Source organism: Pomacea canaliculata, linkage group LG10 (genome assembly GCF_003073045.1).
Source record: "Pomacea canaliculata isolate SZHN2017 linkage group LG10, ASM307304v1, whole genome shotgun sequence".
NCBI lineage: Eukaryota > Metazoa > Mollusca > Gastropoda > Architaenioglossa > Ampullariidae > Pomacea > Pomacea canaliculata.
The window spans coordinates 8573337-8593152 of NC_037599.1; the positions used below are offsets into that span (position 1 = coordinate 8573337).

The 19816-nt window shown below is 38.2% G+C and overlaps 1 protein-coding gene across 1 annotated transcript in view; it reads right to left on the bottom strand.

Moving 5' to 3' along the window:
• Positions 1-19816, bottom strand: part of LOC112574318 (microtubule-associated serine/threonine-protein kinase 3-like) — a 58539-nt gene that overhangs the window by 5950 nt on the left and 32773 nt on the right. The window contains 20 exon segments of the mRNA XM_025255325.1: positions 199-422; positions 810-949; positions 1166-1306; positions 1309-1392; positions 1781-1891; positions 2042-2158; positions 2390-2460; positions 3215-3295; positions 3512-3603; positions 3933-4107; positions 4913-5013; positions 5299-5372; positions 6587-6713; positions 7031-7129; positions 7375-7584; positions 7842-7917; positions 8808-8852; positions 12946-13130; positions 13509-13593; positions 15588-15663. Of these exon segments, the coding sequence (XP_025111110.1) occupies positions 199-422; positions 810-949; positions 1166-1306; positions 1309-1392; positions 1781-1891; positions 2042-2158; positions 2390-2460; positions 3215-3295; positions 3512-3603; positions 3933-4107; positions 4913-5013; positions 5299-5372; positions 6587-6713; positions 7031-7129; positions 7375-7584; positions 7842-7917; positions 8808-8852; positions 12946-13130; positions 13509-13593; positions 15588-15663 (2314 nt within the window).

Below are 19816 nucleotides of genomic sequence, written 5' to 3' on the forward strand. Positions count from 1 at the left end.
GTCATCATGGCAATTTACAGTACAGAGTGATTTTAGCCCTTGGTGGTCCGCCATATTTTTTACTTTAGTAAAGTGGTCCATGGTCTGAAATACTTTGAGAACCACTGTTTTAATCCACTACATAAGCTGTCAGATGGCATTGTAATCGGTTCTCATCAAGAGCATCAAATCACACAAATATGTTTTTGCGATCCTCACCTGTCAGCTGTTTTGAAGACATCTTCTTCAAGCTTTGTTCCATCAGGTTTGTCAGTAGAGTCTGAATAAGAACTATCTTTCCTGAGAATTGGCCGCAGCTCGAGTGAGCCCTCTGAGCTTTCAGAATGGTTTGAGTCTTTGCGTTCCAGTGCCTGTTTCTCTAGCACCCTGGTTCTGAAGTCATCAGCACTGGAGTGCCGTCTTCGATCCTTTGACTTCTGATCCTGGTAGTTCATGAGTTTATGAGAAAATATGAGTTATCATAGAGACAGCAGAGCCCTTTAGTGTCACTGACTGTTAATACTATGCTTGAATCTCCATGTCATACAAAGCATCATATGAAAAACAATGCATAAGAATGGACATTTTGATTATGTTTAAATCTGAGAATACACCTCTGACCATCAGGCACCAAAAATTTCTGCAAAATCATCATGCACTTACACTCATTCTCACACTACATACAGTTTCATAAAGACATATAAAGCATACAAAACAATACATAATGCTCCTAAGTTTACATATTTTTCTATCCTTAATACCATTGAAGTTTATCATCAACTATTATGAAAAACCATGGAATTAGCTTGTGGAGAAGTCTGCCAACTTACATCGTGGTGAAGCTCCTCTATTTTAGAGTAGACCTTGGAATAGCGCGGTGAGCAAGAAGAAAAACTGTGAAACAATATGTCCTCAGCATCGTCCTCTGTGTCTTCAGTGTCTATCTCATGGTTATAGCGCTCAGTCCGACCTTTCAGAGATGACACACAAGGAAGGAGAGAAGCAATATAAGATGAAGATGTTATTTTCCTGGGAATGATGAGCCAATAAAATGTTTTTTATAAAAAACGAAATGCACCATTTATTTATAAACTCTCAACTCTATCTTTAAAGTTATGCGTGAAAACCAAAGATCAATACGAAGACCATGATTATTCTGCTTCTTCGATCTGACCAATTCACTCACTGTCAAAGTAGCTGGTGTCTTCCTCATTTTCTAAGTGGGGCACAAACTCAGCTTTCTGGCGCAGAAGTGACTCCCAGTCCAACCCCTTGAAAAAGCAATGCTCCTTGACCTCTTGAGCCCCTGCAGTGCCCAGTCGCTCAAGGGGTCATGGGTCAGAAGCTGCTGGATGAGATCCTTGGCGTCATCACGAACCTGCCACTCTTCTTCCTCTGGCCACTCTATCTCCTCTGTCAACATAAAGCTATATCCTTGCAACACCACAGACATACTGCTTCCTTGGGCCCCATAAACTATAAAGAGAGCTAGCCTGTCAAGTAAAATTAAGCTCATGGCTGCTAACAAAACATAGTACTGTCATTTGTTTGCAAAAGCACATGGTAAGTAATCTAAATGTTTCAAATAAAAAGAATAATTATTTGCTCAGACTCACTCAAAAAAAGTTTTCACTGAAGTTAGGTTTGAATTTATAAAGATTCTAAAAGTCACAACACATTTAAGAATTAAACTATCCTTTCCCTATTAGTATAACCTCAAAAGAGAAGAAAAAACTGTAAGTAGCATCAAAGGTTGCTTTTCCAAGAAACTAAGCTAAAACATAGTCTATAAAGCACTCACCATTAACAACTTGAGAGAAAAGTTCTTCTGGGGTATCTCCAAAAAATGGAACACACCCAACCAGAAATTCATAAAGAATGATACCCATGGACCACCAGTCAACTGGCTTACCTGAAACACATGAAGTCATGATTCTTAGGATGGAGTGAAAAACAACATGCGGATGGGAGGAAATGGAAATAGTTGAGATTGAAAAGAAAAGTAGAAAAGTCACCCAAAAATAAAGTTGAAAATGCAAAGTTTGGAACAAAGCCAACATACCGTAACCCTGCCTCAGGATGACTTCTGGAGCGATGTACTCGGGCGTACCAAATACCTGTTTATCGCGAAACTGTTTACTGTCTTTGTCCAAGGCATCTTCATATAGATTGGTGGTCACTTGAACAGGCAGCAGAAACATTAATTAGTGAATGTTCACAACATGAACAAATGAATTTTTTTCTTTTACATATCACAGTCTGTAGTCTAGTAGAATGGATGAGAAGGAAAGATCATAATAAATGAAATGCTAATTCAAAATCATCAAATTATCCAGTACAGGAAAACAGAACCAAAACATTCATAAGATGTCTAACATGATGATTCACGTTACAAGAAAGATCAACTTACAGCTCATCAGTCCGATCTTGGACAGTCCAAAGTCTGTGAGCTTAATGTGTCCTAAAGCGGTAATCAACAAACTGCAAAAGGAAAAAAAAGAAAAAGAAAAAAAAAAAAAGATAAATAAACAAACAGAAGGAAACAAACATTTTTTAAAACTTTTTAAGATCATCCTTTAAAAAAAATCAACTAGGGCTTTTATTCATGAAGCTCATTTACCTAGCTGGTAACCTGTTAGCATAACCAGGCTGTCTATATCTCAGCCACATTTTAGCCACTAGCATATTTACAGAATGTCTTGAGACCTTAAGTGGACAACTATGGTAGTATTATAAGTTTGGCAAACACCACTTTTGTGTATTTCATATTCTGAGACATATGGCTGACACAAAACAGAAAAAACAAAACTGAATATCTCAATCTTAGATGATGAGCTGCTCTTTGGAATCCCGCCTATTCACCTGCTGATTATTTCATTTTTGAATGAAAGCAAATTATTATTTTTGATGTCCAATAGCTGCGGCAGAAACATCAATTGGTTGAGTTTCAAAAAAAAAAAAAAAATTGATTTCCTGCGATTCTTGGTTTTTTTCCAAAATGTTTCTTGGTTTGCTTTCAGTTGCTTTTTTGATCTTGACCAAATGATGCATGCACAATCTCAATCTTTTTAGGGTGAATTTCTGTTATGCTAATCAATTAATGAACTTCATCTTCTCATGGAAGTTAACATTTTGAGTTGTTTACCCACTAATTTCCTACTCAAGTTAGGGTATTACCCCACCATGCATTATGAACCCTGACCCTAATGCAATGTTTCTGAGATGCATTACTAACTTGTCAGGCTTGAGATCTCTGTGCACAATGCCATAGCTATGGAGATATTCTAATGCCAGCACCGTCTCCGCAAAATACATTCTGTAACAAAACAGAAAAAAACTGTTAATGTAATAACTTTCTACAACTGACCATTTTTAATGTGTCTTGTATATTAAATACAAGATGGGGAATTTATTGCTTTCTTTTCATTTCATACTTTTTATTTCTCCATGCCAAGGGACACGTTTCCACAACAAAGTACTGGTAAAAATTAGTTATTAAAAAAAAAGAAAAAAGAATGAGATTAAAACATACCGTGCCAGATCCAGGGGCAGGCAACCAACATTTTTCAGCAATGTTGCACAGTCACCTCCTTCAACATACTCCATCACCATGCAAAGGTGACGCTGTGGAATAAGAGACATTAAAAATATGTAAATCTCCTGCAATTCATTACACCCTATAAATTAGTACCATTCCCGTGCACATCTGATTACTAACATGTACATGAATATGCAAAATCTCACCCATCCTTGCTACTTTAATTGGAAGTAAACCTGTTTTTAATAACACTGATTTTTTTCAATAAAAAGCATTGGTAATTAAAAGTTTCTCTTCACTAATTATGTTTCTCTAAAGAAAAAAAATTAGAGCTTTTTTATTGGCGTCTAAATCCTCAAACACAAAAGAAGAATATTACTGATATATTTTCAGTCACATGAAGCTAATCGCTTACCTTGGTCTCAAAGCTGCAGTACATACTGACAACAAAAGGGTTGTCTGTAAAAGACAAGATATCTCGCTCCAGGAAGACCTGTTCTAACTGGTTTCTCAGCATCAGATTTTGTTTGCAGATCTTCTTCATGGCAAATCTTTCCCGTGTCTCTTTGTGACGCACCAGATACACAGCCCTTTCAACAACACATTTTGAGCACTTTTTATAATTTTTCACTTCTTTTTCATATAGTATCTTAGCAACACTGGTTGGGTTCAGAAATTAGTGCACTTTCTAAAATTTTCAAACACATACTAATCTGTTTGTATATTTAGTTAGCTGTAATACAGAGGGGAAAAAGTCATGCTGAGAAAGCAATCAGCAGCAACTCAAAATATCCTAATGCTTTGATACTTTGATAGTCCTTTTCACACCCTTTCCCTCGTATTCCACTTCTTGTTTCTTCCCTGCTTGTCTTCCTTTTGAAAAATAACAATACTCTGTCCTTGTTACTTGGTTTTTCTTTGCGTTTTCTGTATTTGTTTTTATTCATCACTGGTACTGTTGCTTATTCTTCCGATGTTCATGTTGTATATTCTTCCAATGTTCATGTTGTTTGTTCTACTGTCCCTTGTGTGTTGTTCATGTCTTGTTCTTGTTCTTAAGTGCTAAGAGCATGCTCTTTAGTGTATGTGCTAATCAAATTTTGCATTTATTATTATTAGTTGTGGTGGCTTATCCCCACCTTGGTCAAATGAAGCGTGTGATTTTTGTTGAAACATGCATCAAGGGCAAGAAATATTACTTGCTAGCATGAGTTGATGCTGCTGCAATTTGTCACTTTCCCCACTATTTGGCTTATTTAACACTTACTCAACACCAGCATGGTGATGAACATTTAAAGCAACAAATACCTTTTAACTCCACAAAAAAAGAACATTTTAATCTAACTTATGCATATACTTTATCAACTCCATACAAACAATTCTAATCTTACTTACGCATATGCGCCATTGCTGATCAACTTGATGGTTTCAAAATCATCTTCTGTTGGTGGTTTAGCTTTGAGTAATTTCTGTAGTTCTTTTTCCTGTGACAAAAACTGCAGCAATGCCCAGTCTTTTTTAAATAATATTCACAAACACTTCACAGCAGCATCATGTATTAAAATGTTTACAAACCATTAGAATGAGAAGAGACATAGCTCAAGCAATGCTTTTACAATAAAGGCAAAAATCAGACTGTAACTAGCACAGAAATAATATAATAAAAAAACAACCCTGATGATGCAAGCAATGTTGCTTATGAGGGAATCATTTTACCGCACACACTCATTCACATGCTCATCAGTACACACATGCAATGCATTAAGTCAAATTTCTCTCACTTCTGGATCTTCTTCCTCTTCTTTTTCCACCTCTATGTGATCAAGCAGATCTGTGGTGTCAACGGGGCTGATTTCTACCAACAAATCCCACACACAAAATGTACGCACCATAATTACCTCTAAATCACCCATGTATGTGCATCTAAATTTTATGAAAAACAGGTATAAGACACAAGTATACATTTCTAACCCAGTTCTATTTCTGACACCATCTTTCTCATGTGTATTGTTATATTACAGCTGGCACACACTGTCACAGTGGCTGATCTTTGCTGAAGCAACTATATTTAGATAATGTGTTTCTACTGAAAGACAGATTAGGGATCTGACAATTAACATCTTGATTTACAGGCAAAGGCTGCTCAAATCCAACAAGAATTTTCATGGGTCCTGACTTCAGTTAGTGTGGGTGTACAGCACCTGCCAACATTAGTGTCTTGCTAGTGATTGACTGATCTCAACCTCTTCTCTGTTCCAAGAATTAGATGACAGAAATTTAGCTAACTCCTTCTTAGCCCCTTTCTCTTCAAACTGGATTACATTAGAAACTTTCAAATCTGGCCTTGAAAACCCATCTTCAGAAATACCTGACGTAAACAGCTACCTCCCCCACTGGCTTACTCCTCAATGCCCATGGCTTTGTCATATTCACTGTCGTGTAGCTGTTGCTTAAATGTGCTTCTATCATTATTGTTACTGCCAGGAAAGTGAGGTTTTAACTCTGCCAAACACTTCCTTCAAGAGGGGAAGTTGATGATGTGTTTACAGAATTAGGCTTTCGTCATGGCCAAGATGATGACTTGTGTTGACAGAATAAGGCTTTCCTCAGCCAGGCTGGCTTAAAAAAAAAAAATTGCATGAACAACCCACTGCTTGTTTCAAGAAACTTGCGTCAAGAAACATCCCTGCGTCAATGGATATTAAAAAGTGTTCTATGCTTCGCAAGGAATCAATACTATTAATAGAAGGAAGGCCAGCCCATCCCCATTTGGAAGCTGAGGGCCTTTGTTCGTAAGCAAGCTTCACAAAAGAGGATGTCATCGATATCTGAGTGGCTTAAATTAGCTTAGGTCCCTTGGATTAGAAGTCAGATATTATTCAAATGATTAATGCAATACCAGAACAAAGCAGCCTGCATTGGCATCTGGTGTCTGCACTTTATGGCACTCATGCCTTCAATTCTGCTTGTTTCTAATTTGTTTTCTAGAAAAAAACCTGTTGAAATAGCACCATAATGAGTGACATATTTGAGTCAGAGAGAAAGAGACATTTCCAATAAGAGGTTTACCTGCTAGGGGGTCTCGGTTGAGACCTAATTTGGCAATAATATACTTTGGAATGTCAGCCTTGAGGGTTTGTTTAGCCTGCCCTTCTGCTGCCTCCAGCAACATGTAAAACTCCTCAGGATTGAACTCCTGCCAATGAATACAAACTCTGCTTAAATCTTCCATATTCTCCTATAGTCTAACATCAAGTCACATTAAAAATTTGTGAAGCTTACGAAACATACAAAAGTTGTGTCCAAAACTGTCAGTTTATTCACTGTAAATGCAAATTTAGGTACATACACAGCCTGAAAACATTGATAAGTCTTTCCTTAAGAAGTTTTGAAAAACATTTTCTCAATTAAAAAAAAACTTTTATCAACACATAGTAACTTGTACAAGAAATCTGAAATGACTGCTACTTAAAAAAAAAAAAATCACACATAAGGTACATAAAAATGTCCTACCAGGCACTCCAGCAAGCGGATTGGTCGTGAAACTATTAGCAGTATTTGCTTGATGAGTGGATAGAGGTTTTTGTAGGCATCTAATGACCGAAGACGAGCCTGAGAACACAGGTTCAAACACTTACAAATACTTTACCCAAATCTTTTGAAATGTGAAACTTAAATATACAGACAACTAAAAGAGAAAAAAAAAAAAATCCCTGAATTGCCAAAACTCTGACAACAAAAGACACAAATTAAGAAAATCTCAGCTTTCTTGTAAATTCAAATTTTATTTCTGCTTAAAACACAACTATACATGAGCAAACTAAATTTTAATTGCCATATGGTACAAAACAACTTACATCCTGAAGAAGCTTTTCAAGATTGTCGAGAAGTTCGTAGAAATAGGTCTTGGTGACCATCTTGTCTTGAGACTTGGTCAGACAATCCTGGGCCAGTTGTAACACTTGGTGGTGCAGAAAACTCAACACAGCATCACTTTCCTGCTCCTCATCAAGAGTCTGGTTCATTTCTATTAATTGACGTAACCGCTCTTCCATTTGGGCTGTAGCCTGAAATTTGGCAGATTTTAATAATTTACAGGTTTTTTCTTAAATTAAAAACAACTTAGTTAACAGAAACTTAAAAAAGGAAAGACTGACATAACAGACAGCCATCGTAGAAAAGACGTGCTCCACATTTTACAAAATGAATACAAAGGCGATATGTTATGCTACTTATTTCAAATGTGTAAAGCTATATTTATAGCAGAAGTGCAGCTACCGACTCCAAATGTATAAAGCCATGTTTATTGCTGAAGTACACTTACCTTTGGGAAGCGCTCTTTGTAGACACTGTTCATCATAATGATTTCACTCTCCATTCCTGGGGATTTAGCAGGACTGCTGCAAATGGAATGTTATAACTATTTTAACTAACACCAGATACTTCTATTAAGTAATTATTTTTACCAAACTGACCTGGTAACACAAAAGCAAGCAGCAACAGCCATGTCAATTTATTAATTAAATTAATTCTGTGACATACAACTGTCTGGTGCAACAGTCCCAAAACCAAAATCAAGCTTCTACTACAAGATTAAACACTCTCTAGTACGGTTGATAGTATAGCAAGCCATTCCCACATGAGGGAAATAAAAGATCACAAGCAAGACCCTTTCAAAGGCAAAACATTTGTAGCATAGGGTGCCTCAATTTCAAAGAGCCACTGCTTAAAAGTTCAAACCAACTAATCATATTTACAACAAAGCAATCATTTTATAAGAGGCCCAAAAAGTATTACACAAGTGTTACAATCAACTGTTTAGCTATTTAGCACATGGTGACTATAACAATCACTACTATGTACTAAGCTACTATGTAACAATTAATGTAAGAATTATATAGTCATTAAGATGATTGTTTTTAAATAAAAATATGAAATTTTTATATGAAGAAGTATTTCCAATGCTTATAGTTACTGGAGTGAAAATCTGTATTAGATAAAATACTGTGCCAAAATAAAAAAGCAACAAGATCTATTATTACATCAAGAAATAGTAAAAGAATGACTAAATATCCAACACAAACTTGAACTACAAACTCAAATGCAAACTGAACCTTTTACATAAGATTTAAATGCCAAGATGCTGATGACTTATATTCTCAGTAAAAGTCACACAAACTCATAAAAGCTCTTCATTTTCTATCTACTCAGGCAAAATAATAGTAAAAAAAAAATATATATAAACCCAACAACCAGAGCTAACAGGCTTAAATGAAAATTTAAAACCCACTGAGAAGTGCACATTTGTCGGTAACGAGTATTCCATGCAACAGATCTGAAACAAGGAGCAGGGGAAACAAAAAGAATTCTCATAGTATAGAGCCGAGCTAAAAATTATAAACAGATTTAAGCTATAATGTCTGCTGGCATTGCAAAACTGGGGGCTTGGGAGGGGGGGGGGAAGTTGCATCAAATTCATAAAGAATAACTGTTATTTGACACTAAGGCAAATCTCAGCCTTTCATTCCTAAAATGCGAAGGACATAAAATCCTCCTATTTTGTGAAATACATAAACACAATCTGATTGGGAGAGAGCATGCACGAAAATAGTCTTTACATTTCTAACATGGCAGCATCAATAACATGTTATGTAATGATAGATATCAAAATATAATAATTGTGATTTATATAGCACATAATCCCACTGATGGTGCATGCTCTCAGTGCTCAAGTAGAAGATATGGATAGAATATGAAGAATGGAAAAAGAAAGAACTAGGCAGAAAAGTAATAAAAGACAAACACAGAAGACACAGGGAACAAACAGTAAGTGTCATGTGACATCTGTACCAACTTCAAACAGAAATCAATTTGGCAGTCATGCTCATACACTACAGCAGTTTCATAAAATGTGGTAGAATTATTAAGTAAGCAAAAAAGAATGCAAAAGGCATATATGTTTTTTTATGTTAAAAAACCCCACTAAGCTTAAAAATACAGGGTTACATATTCAAGGTTATGCCTATTGTTTCAAAAATGTAAAATAACATTTACAGCCTACAAAAACTGATCTAAATGCACACAGGTTGATAAACCATGTGCACACCTAGCACAGGACACTTCTCACATCAACAATTAGTTGCAACACAAGTTTTAATCGTGATACCATAGAATTATAGTCTCAAAACATCAAATTAGCGAAGACATACTCGTGGTTTTGCTTTAGTTTTCTCATCAACAGTGCAAGATCAGAACTGATACACAGGCACTATCCAGCACTGTTATTGAGAAAGTGATTTGAAAACACAACTGCATAAAAAGAATAATAAAAAAATTGGAAAATGCAATACCTTGGTCAAAGGTTTATAATAAGACAACTTAAGTTGCCAAATCATATAAACATAAGTATAATATGTACTGATGCAGGATAATCCCTAAGTCAATTAATGAATAGGGTTTCAGAAAGACTGGGTTCATCATGAATATAATTTCTGTGTGGAGTTTATTGCAAATGAGCAGCTGCTTTGCAACATTTTAAAAATTGTATGTTCCAGTAACTGCAATATGCTTGTAGACAAAAATGAGCACACTGATTCCACAGGGTCACTGGCTAACATCTAACCATTCCTATGTTTTTTTTTAGCCTCTCCTCACCCTGAACGGTAAGAATGATTCCATACTTTTTTCTGTTTTTTTTTACAAGAATTAATGCTTTCAACTTAAACTCTACACCAAAACTTCAATTCTTTATAGTGGAGTATTTCATAACTACTCTTATATACAGGAAAGTGAAGACCCTTACAGTCTATGCAACAACAAATGCATTTATCAATATCATGAATGCTTCACAACTGAGTCCTATTTGAGAAACTGCTTTAAAAAATAATGACAAAAGTTCTCTACACTTGTTAAAGAAACACTAGTGCATTTTAACTCTTCCAAACTACAATTAATTTAGTGCAGGGGTGAGATCATTTCGTTTGGCCTTGCAACAGCAACTGCAGGCAGGCTTAAAATGACAAGAGTCTAGATTTTATTAAGTAGCAACATAAATTTATACCAAGTGAACAGTAATAACAACATAAATTTTGTGCGACAAGCAAGGAATGTCCATGACCAGACAGACAGGTCACATACTAGTACATGATGGAACAGACACACTTGCTCCTCGTCAGCTGCTCAAGGCCTGTCTGCCTGTACTGCGGTGACTTAAGAACAGTCAGTGCTAGGGAGGCTGTAAATGTACACTACAACTAAATCTGCTTGCACTGAAGTTACTCTGAATATTTGTCAATAGATCCTTGTGAACTGATGGGTATCAATCTTTCAAACTGCTTAATGATTTTTCTTCACAAGCTCTACGAGAAGTTTTTGCATCTTGACGATCTGTCCTCTACTCCCATCTTTCTGTCCATGCAAATGCTTATTTCATGTTTATATTCTGACTTCTTTTACAAAATCAAGAGTGGGTAACACTTGTCTTCAAAACCATAAGCTGTTGAGACATTCTGATGGTCTTGCATATTACATTACCTCTATGAGTGATAGCTGTACTCAAAGAAAGTTGTGAATAACTGTTATTGCTCTCGGCTTGTAGAGAACCTTTCCTACTGTGAATTATTGATATCATGGATTTACATTAATGACATTTACTTTTTTTTAAAAAAAAGTTGCATATTTTTAAAAAAAGGCTTAAAGGGAGGCTATTTTGAACTGTAGGACTGAAAACATTAGCAGTTAAATTAAGACATCATCTCTACTTAACAACCCCTTCAGGTTCATGTGTATACCAGTGCAGAAACCAAGAATTACAACAGTGTGCACATAAACAATGAATGAGTAGTGGATTATCTACAGTGATCAGATTGGAAAGAATGTGATTACAATTTACAGGGCTGGTGTCAGGAGGTGGGAAAGTTCAGGACAATGTCCAACATTCATTCTCAGATTTGGTAAATAACAATAAGAACACACTCATAAAGCAACTGTGACAGGCAATCAGTGTAGGCATCTGTAGCAAAAAAGGAGCAGATGTGCATGCAAGAAACACAAGGATCACAGCATAAAAAGAGCAGGCACAAATGTACAATGTATACAAGCTGCTTAATAATGGTAAGCACACACATACTAAAACATCAAAAGTTCTTACTCTAGGGCAAGCCAGGAAAGGCTGCGAGGCAAAAGGCATGAAAAAATAAAATTTCAAAAAACAAAACCTAAAGTGGTTTTATTCAAACTTTAAAAACATCAGACAGCTTACAAGCTGAACACAGCAACAGGCAAGAATAAGACAAAATTATCACTTATGATTCAAAATGTGTGTGTGCATGCATGTGTGAAAGGGAACATGTGAATACATATGTATTAGTGCATGTGTACATAATGGATATTTACATACAGGAATGCAGCACTTCTAATAAATGGTATCTCGGTTCAAGTTCTCTATAGGCACTTTGCTGTACTTTAAAAACACACTGGCTAGAATTCCCAAAGTTCGCAGACATCTCTAATAAACATTCAATCAATGATTTCCTATTAGGCTTCAACTCCCGATATAGAAATCACTTCCTAAAGCTTAAACAAAGGTTTTTGATTCCCAAGAGACAACTCTGGCAATACTTTCACTGTAAGCAAGCATCCGACTTGTCATTTGTCTTTTAATATACATGCTGTAAAAAGCAGCAGCTCATTAAGCAAGGAAACAACAGCGATCAAGCATTTTGTAAAACTGATCAGGCTCGTCCCATATGGCTGGTACTCATTATCTTTCATGTTTTCCCCCTTTGTTGCCACTATATCAATCTAACCCTGAAACCTGCAAGAGTATGTAGCTACTATGGCTGCCACTTTAGATCAGTCCTCTCTGTTGTTGTTACTAAAGTACTAGCATAGGCTTTATCTACCCAATGAAGTCATTTCTGCAGTCTGCCACAGAAACCAGACCACATTAACAGTATCTTGAAATGAGTACAGATCCCCTGCCACTAGAAAAATCAATAGCTATCTTTCCTTTGAGAACTCAGACCTTCCCTTCCCTGCCTAGCAGGCTGTAGCTAATTTGTGAAAACTTCTGAATATTACATGAACCTGGCTGCAAAACCTTTGGTATTATCAGCATGGATACATCTATTTCAAATGTATGTTTATGAATGTGTGCATTTGTTTGTACACAAGTAATGGACTGCACAGAAGTGAAATATCATGTGCAAATCCTGCAAGCAAGAAACGCACACTCTGTGCTATTAACACACAATCTCAGAAGCTTCAAATTCTGTTGTTTACATGCAAACATACATTAACACCATTCAAAGACTTGCTTTTCCTTTGACAAAAAAATATATTAAAAAAAAAACACAAACAAAAAAACCCAAGTATGAAGGGATAAAAAAGAGGGCACAAGAAGTTGGAAACCTTCAGTTTCTGCATACCTCAGACTGCGTGAACGTGGTCGCATGCTAGGGGAGCAACGTCCATCTGTCTCCTCTGTCACTGCATTGTTCTCGGAACTTCCAAAGTGATGCGACAAGAAGTGCAGCTCCTCTGCCGTCGGCTGCGATGGCAACTGGTGCAACCGCTCCTGGGACGAGTACCGCGACTGCAACACCATACCTTGCTGTGACCAAAGTTACACCAACCTGCTTTGTGACCCCATTACTTCTGTTGTAATGAAACTTCTGCCAGTACATTTGGTACTTCATTATTATCATTCTTGGTTTTTGTTCTTTTTCTTCTAAATACTTCTTCCAAAGTAAAATTCAAAATTAGGGTGCCTTCTAGAAAATTCTGTTATCATGTATCTCTCCCCCCACTCCACCCTTTTCGCCCAAAAGTTGCGGTGCGGAGCTTAATTGATATTTTAATTTTATTTTTAATTATTTTTTTTATTTCTATATATTTATTGAATAAAGCTAAGCAAATCTGAGATATAAATATTTGTCATCATTTAGATATAAAAGTCTAGTTTTTCCACACAAACACACTGAGAACTCACTGATACATTTGAGGAACTGCCAGGTGTGTTAGTGCCGTACCCAGATGAAGGAATAGAAGCAAAGGACCATCTACGTCCATCACATCTGTGAGGGGGAAAAAGTGATAGGACCTGTTAAGCTGTCTATCAATAATGAGCAGATGATAATAGAAAATAAGTGGCAAGTGGCTACTTTGATTACATTTGTAATCTGAAGACTCCTTAATGTAAACAACTGTTATATTAAAGCTAAAAAAATATATTCATCACAGAACATGATGACATTTAAGATTTCAGGAAAGCAACTCTAATATCAAAAACTTAGATTCTGTAAAAATGCATACTCGAAAGGTAGAATAGGTCATAATACTATATTCTAAGCCGGAGCTAAAACAATCAAATTGTTCAAAACTGTTCAAATCCATGCAAGTTAAGACTTTTACATTTTGCATTAAACATTTGCACAAGGAATGTTCACGCGGTCTTCAATGTGTAGTCCAAATTACCACCAAACCAATGGGGATTTGGGGGGTGGGATAAATTGTTTCACAAAAAATCCATTTTTGTAACTAAATATCTAATCAAAATGGAACATCTGAGAAAATACACATTCAACATAAATCTTAGATATGGAAGTCAAAAAGAATAGTTTAATCATTGCACTATAAGTACAGATATCTTCTATTGATATAACTAACAATGACAGCATATTTTAATAATAATACAAACATTATCAAGGATGAAGAAAGAGTTCAAAGTGATGCGTTGTGAGAAAAGCATTGGCTCTAACAATATAGTAGGGGGTGGGGAAGACAAACAATATCAAGACTACATAACAGTGCTGACAAAGCTAAAGAAATTATAACCTTCAGGTTAGCTTGATTGGGTTCTTTTGGAAAGTTAAAATTTCTTATCCGGTCAATTTTCACCTTTGGTTTGATATTTCCTACAATAAAAGTCAGTCACTGTTGTGGCCCATATTCAATAGCCCTTTGCATGTACCCTAGAACTAATAAAGTGGCAGCATTCTCTGAAAACTAAGGCTGAGCTGCTAATATCATCAACATTATGTTGTTTCCTTTTTCATGGACTGCAGATGCTTCCTTTCTAAAGTGCACAATGAGGTAAAAGAAAAGTATTCCTCCATCAGTTCAAATAATGTTTTTGATTATCCTTGGACTGCCTCTTGGCAAAATGTCTCAGGTCATCACAGCCTGTCTGTTAAGATTTTCCACCTCAAAGCACTTTGCCCATTTTTATCTTAGCAGCCGAGTGCCCAGTCTGACCTTTTCAGAGAACAGGTTCAAGTAAGGACCAGATTGATTCAGTGATAATGTATGCTACCAACATGTTATGAACATTTTCTTTGTATTGCAGCAAATCCATATCTAGCTAAGAATCTTCATCTTCCAGACATACATCTGCTTGAGAAATCATTACTTTGATAGCAACAACTCAGCAGGCACTGAAGTGTTCTCATCTGACCTCACAACATCAATGTTGGACTACTCTGTAAATAACTGACTCTTGCCTGGCTAACTATAAAATTATTTCCCCTTCACACAAAATATCCACTCAATCATAAAGGGTATTTAAAAATATAAGTCAATCGTGATTTTTAAAAAAAAAAAAATTAACTCGTGTAATTGGCATGAAAATTCCCTGCTGGCATAACTTATGGAAAGTTTGGCAAAACTTGAGGGTTTCTGGGCCTGTTAAACTACAGCAAAAACTAGAACTGATGCTTCTGTGACAAACAAATAGAAAACATACCCTAACTGACCATAAGCAAACATTTTAAGATTTTCTTCAGCAGAAATGTGACTACTTTATTCTATTCCCGCACATTAGTTTGAAAGTGTAAAGGTCTTACTCTTGAACTAGGTTTTTTTTCACTGCTAATGGTGTAGTAAGGTGGACACTATTTTTCTACCCAGTCAATAGAAAAAAATTGCAGCCAGCTAGACCTTTCAGTTTTTTCATTTAACAAGAAGTCTGGGAATAGTGTCTGGGGTACAGGTGGGAGACAAAAAAGTTACTTTTAACATCAAATAACTGTTGCCACTGAAACATTCATCACAAATGTTGTGGAGAACTTACTTTCTGATGGCCTGGAAAGCAAAGTTGACATGCTGGTTGGGCGATAGGTTCCTTGGGCTATCATGTGGACTTCCAGCTGCACAAATTAATAAAAGGGCAAATATAAGCAAACTGGCAAGAGGCAAAGTCTAAACAGGGTTTTTTTTTGGCTGTTCGCACACACAAAGAAACCCAACCTAACAATTTAGCTAACTTAGCTAAGGGGAAAAGTTTGAGCATGTTATAATGCTGTCTACAAACTTTATTAAGACTTGTCTGACTATTAATCTTGGATAATGCCCCTTAATTAAACTTCTCCAGTCAGATCATTATTTGAATTGTAAGGTTTCCTGCAAGAAGAATGGGAATAATAAAGGCCATTCATGACAACAGAACAAGTCAGTCAGTGTCATCTACAGTGCATTAGTGTGGACCAAACCAAGCTGAAGGCTGCTGGCCTAAATAGTGAACAAAAGCCGCGTCACTCTGTATCTGAGATCAGCCAGGATGTCAAATTTTTTTTTATCAAGAATACCAAAATATCCCTATATCTTACCCACATAAAAACCTTTTCAAACAAGAAAAAAGGGCTGCACAAACCATGCTATAAAGTTAATGTGCTATGGCAAGACTTGACAATGTTTCCAACAAACTAATGATGCTTAGTATTCATTGCAGAAGGCCCTGCTAATCCACAAAGACACTCCCCGTCACAAAGAGACTGAAAGCCAGATGAATCACCACTGCTGAGTATCAGAAAGATAAAGCATTCAGAATGTTGAGCGTCGGGGTGTGATTGAACTGTACAAATGGTGCTCACATCAAAATTGCAGGAAGGGAGGCACAAGACAGGTGTACAAACCTTCAAACATTTTTGCGTTTCATTAAGACAGCAGCCTGCTTCCACAGCCTGCATCATGTATGACAAAAGAATACGCACTGTTGTGGTAGATGAATGATGCAAGTTAATATTTCCTTCAACCTATTCTGGTATTCCACCCTACCTTTTTTGGTGCACTCTACTGTCTGTCAACATATTCCAACAAAGACTTTCTTAAGCACAGCATTGTAAACAGGTCGCTCTGCATTTTGATGAGGGCAATGGCGTTGGATGTCCCTCTTCTTACAAGTGCAGAGCCCGAGCGAAAAGCAAACATGGATATCGATTTTCCACTGGTATGAAGACGACCCAGGCAGACAGTTGTCGGTGTCGGGTGGGTGGTAGGGTAGGGAAGGAAGGGGTTAAAAACAAACTATTATTGTCGAGCAGAACTATTATTAGAATGAACCGAACTGACACGGTACCACCATAGTGAGTTGATGCTGAAAAAAATGTAATACGTCGGTTACAACATTCGCGGTTGACAAAAACAACATAATGACGCGAATGCTGTGGAAAATTTCTTGCTACAACACCCTTCTGGCTGGAGTGAACCCGATCGCACTTCTCAAGAGACCGGCAAATGTCAAACAAGCGTGCCCTTCCACCTCCCTCCAGTTTTTTTTTTTTTGTTTCAGCCTGTAGGACGGTCAGATAAATGCAGACCCTCCGTTCGCACAAATAATGCCAAAGACTGCTTTTAAAAAAAATGCAGGGTGGGTGGAGAGTGGACAAGTACAGGTAAAGCGTATGTGCGCGCGCGTTGCGCATGTGAACTTTGCACTAAAAGCAGCGATTAGAAACAGAGATGTTTTCATACATCACTGGTATGCACCGACGACCTGCTAATTCGGACACAAGGGAGAAAATCGGTGTTTTACGCCGTGCCAGCAACTAATGCTACTTCATAGCAAAGCAGCTAGGTCCGCAAACAGATGCCACAGGCAATGAAAGAAAGAACAGCGTAAGCTCGAGACGAGATCTGAATCAACCAATCTACTATGGACTCAAGATGTTTGTCTTTGAATTCCCCATACTGCCCCAGAGCAATGATTCACCCTCGATTCACAACTACGGCCCCAGGAGGTAACGCACCACAAAAACAAATTCCCTTTCTTCTTGTAATATGTACTACAACAGCTTCTACTTCCAACCTCGAACAAAGACGACGGCTTTGTATTATCCGCCTAAAGCAAGCTGACATAATAAATCCACCTGTGGACAGCAGCGACCACGTGACTAATGCAATACCGACGTCATCACACTTATTGCCAAAGGCTAGCCCAGTACAGGATTACAACCGCCATGTAGGCCTTTCACTGTGTCCCCGCTCCCCCACGCCAATCTGAGACATTTCGTTTAAGTCGTTGTTCTGGGAGCATGATGTATATTACAGATGACCTATGCTAACAAAAGAAACTCGCTCGAACAGTGTCATACGCGTGCGCGCGTAAGGGAGAATAGCTGCGCTGTTCAGGTGACACGCGCCGATCCCGTAGTAGAGCGGCCTGTCGGCATCTTGTCTTAAGATGGAGTATGAGGCAGTTGAGACACCTGTCGCTGGTGCTGAAGATATCGACTGAATGACCTTTCAAATATCCTTTCTCCTTAGGGGGTCTGGACAGCGGTCGTTGGTCTGCTTGCCTTGAGCCTAGTGCCGATTCACCATGGTGACCGTGGTCGGCAACTCCAGACTAATAATGACTTTACCCTCACTCCCCCTCCCTGTGTGTGTGGTGGGGGCGGGGTAGGGAGATGCAGCTTCACGCAGCAGACCCCCAGGGTCCGAACAAGCAGCAACGAGCGACAGGGCTATTGGGGTGGAGGGAATTAGGTTCTGGATTTGCGTTACCTTCAAGTTTTCGGGACTGTGGGTAATGATGCAGTTATCGTTGTGGAGGGGCTTGGAAAGAGAGAAAAGGGGCCGAGGGCATTCTAGAATTTAACGCTTTTTTTTCGAACATTGGAATGAGTGCTTAGCTCGACGCAAAATAGGCGTTATTAACACCCCCCCACACACACACACAACCCAAACAGCAGCAACACACACTACTGAATTCACCAAAATGGTAAAATGGGAAAGGGATTAATAAGACGCATGCGCAGAGACCATGGGTTCCCTGCGGTTATTGGCATTTTGAGAGAAGCCTAGTTTTTCTCGATTGAGGCGACTCACCAGGTTGGGTTTTCCGGTCTGTATCTACCTCACCTACAAAGCCCTTCTGATTCTGTATAACGATTACAATATAATTACAATTAACTCTTAGCGCTTTATCTTTACATCTTTACCACCAAAGAAGTTTACAAGAAAAACCAATAAGTCAGAACGTCAACAACACATTCGTGATCCACAGTTGAATAATTCAATGAAAAACACTGAAAGTCTGAGTGGATAAAGACGTGAAACAGACTTCAATAAACAATGTTTTATGATTTCATAGCTTCCATTCTTCTTCCCTATCATAAATACGCTATTGAATTTTCTGTGCCACGAAAGTTATAAACAACGTGTTTCTATTTCGAAACACAACTGCAGCACAGATGTCCAGGGACTCGTAAAGGGCGCTAGCCAAAGATGATATCTGGCCAAACAGCTTTGTCGTAAAACAGGAAACCGCAGTACACACATAACGACGACAGATTCTCAGAAGCCGCCATTTTGACAGACGGCATTTTGGTCTCAGGCGCGCCTTGCAGCGTTTCTCAGCGTCCCCATGAGTCCTCTTTCCCCATCTCCCCATTCTACTTCGACTTTTGTACAGAATGCTGCTGTCTGCAGCCACGACGAAGGCCTCAGCAGACGCCGGACGTCATTACGGCGCCTGCGCAGCAGCTGTGGTTCTGCCATTCAAGGTCTTCCTGTCTCCAAATGTACTCCCTCCGATTAGCAACTTTCTGGACCCGGCGACTCGCAAAATAACGTATTTACTGTGACAAGAATAGACCGAGACATACGGCAAGGTCGAAGGTGTGAGACAGAGCCAGTGTACGGACTTAGAGGAGTGTGCGGGCGGGCGGATGGTTCGAGGGAGGGGAGAAGAGAAACCATGTGCACAAGAACAACGCTGCCATGCATATTTACTTAACACGCGGACGGCTACCAGCTGCACCACAACACCGGCGAGTGAATGGTAAAAATACAAAACAAAGTACAGGTCACTTGACTAGCTAGCCAACCGGTCTTTCACATACAACAAAGCGCGTGAAGGCAGCTCATCACCTTCCTGCTCAGCCAAACCTTCCCGCACCACACCCTCCCCACCGTCAGTGCGGCAGGGCGGGCAGATGATCGAGATCACACGGCGGGTCAAGGACGACCAGATCGATATCGAGGCGCAGTTCCTGGAGGCCAAGAACTGTGGTTTTATTC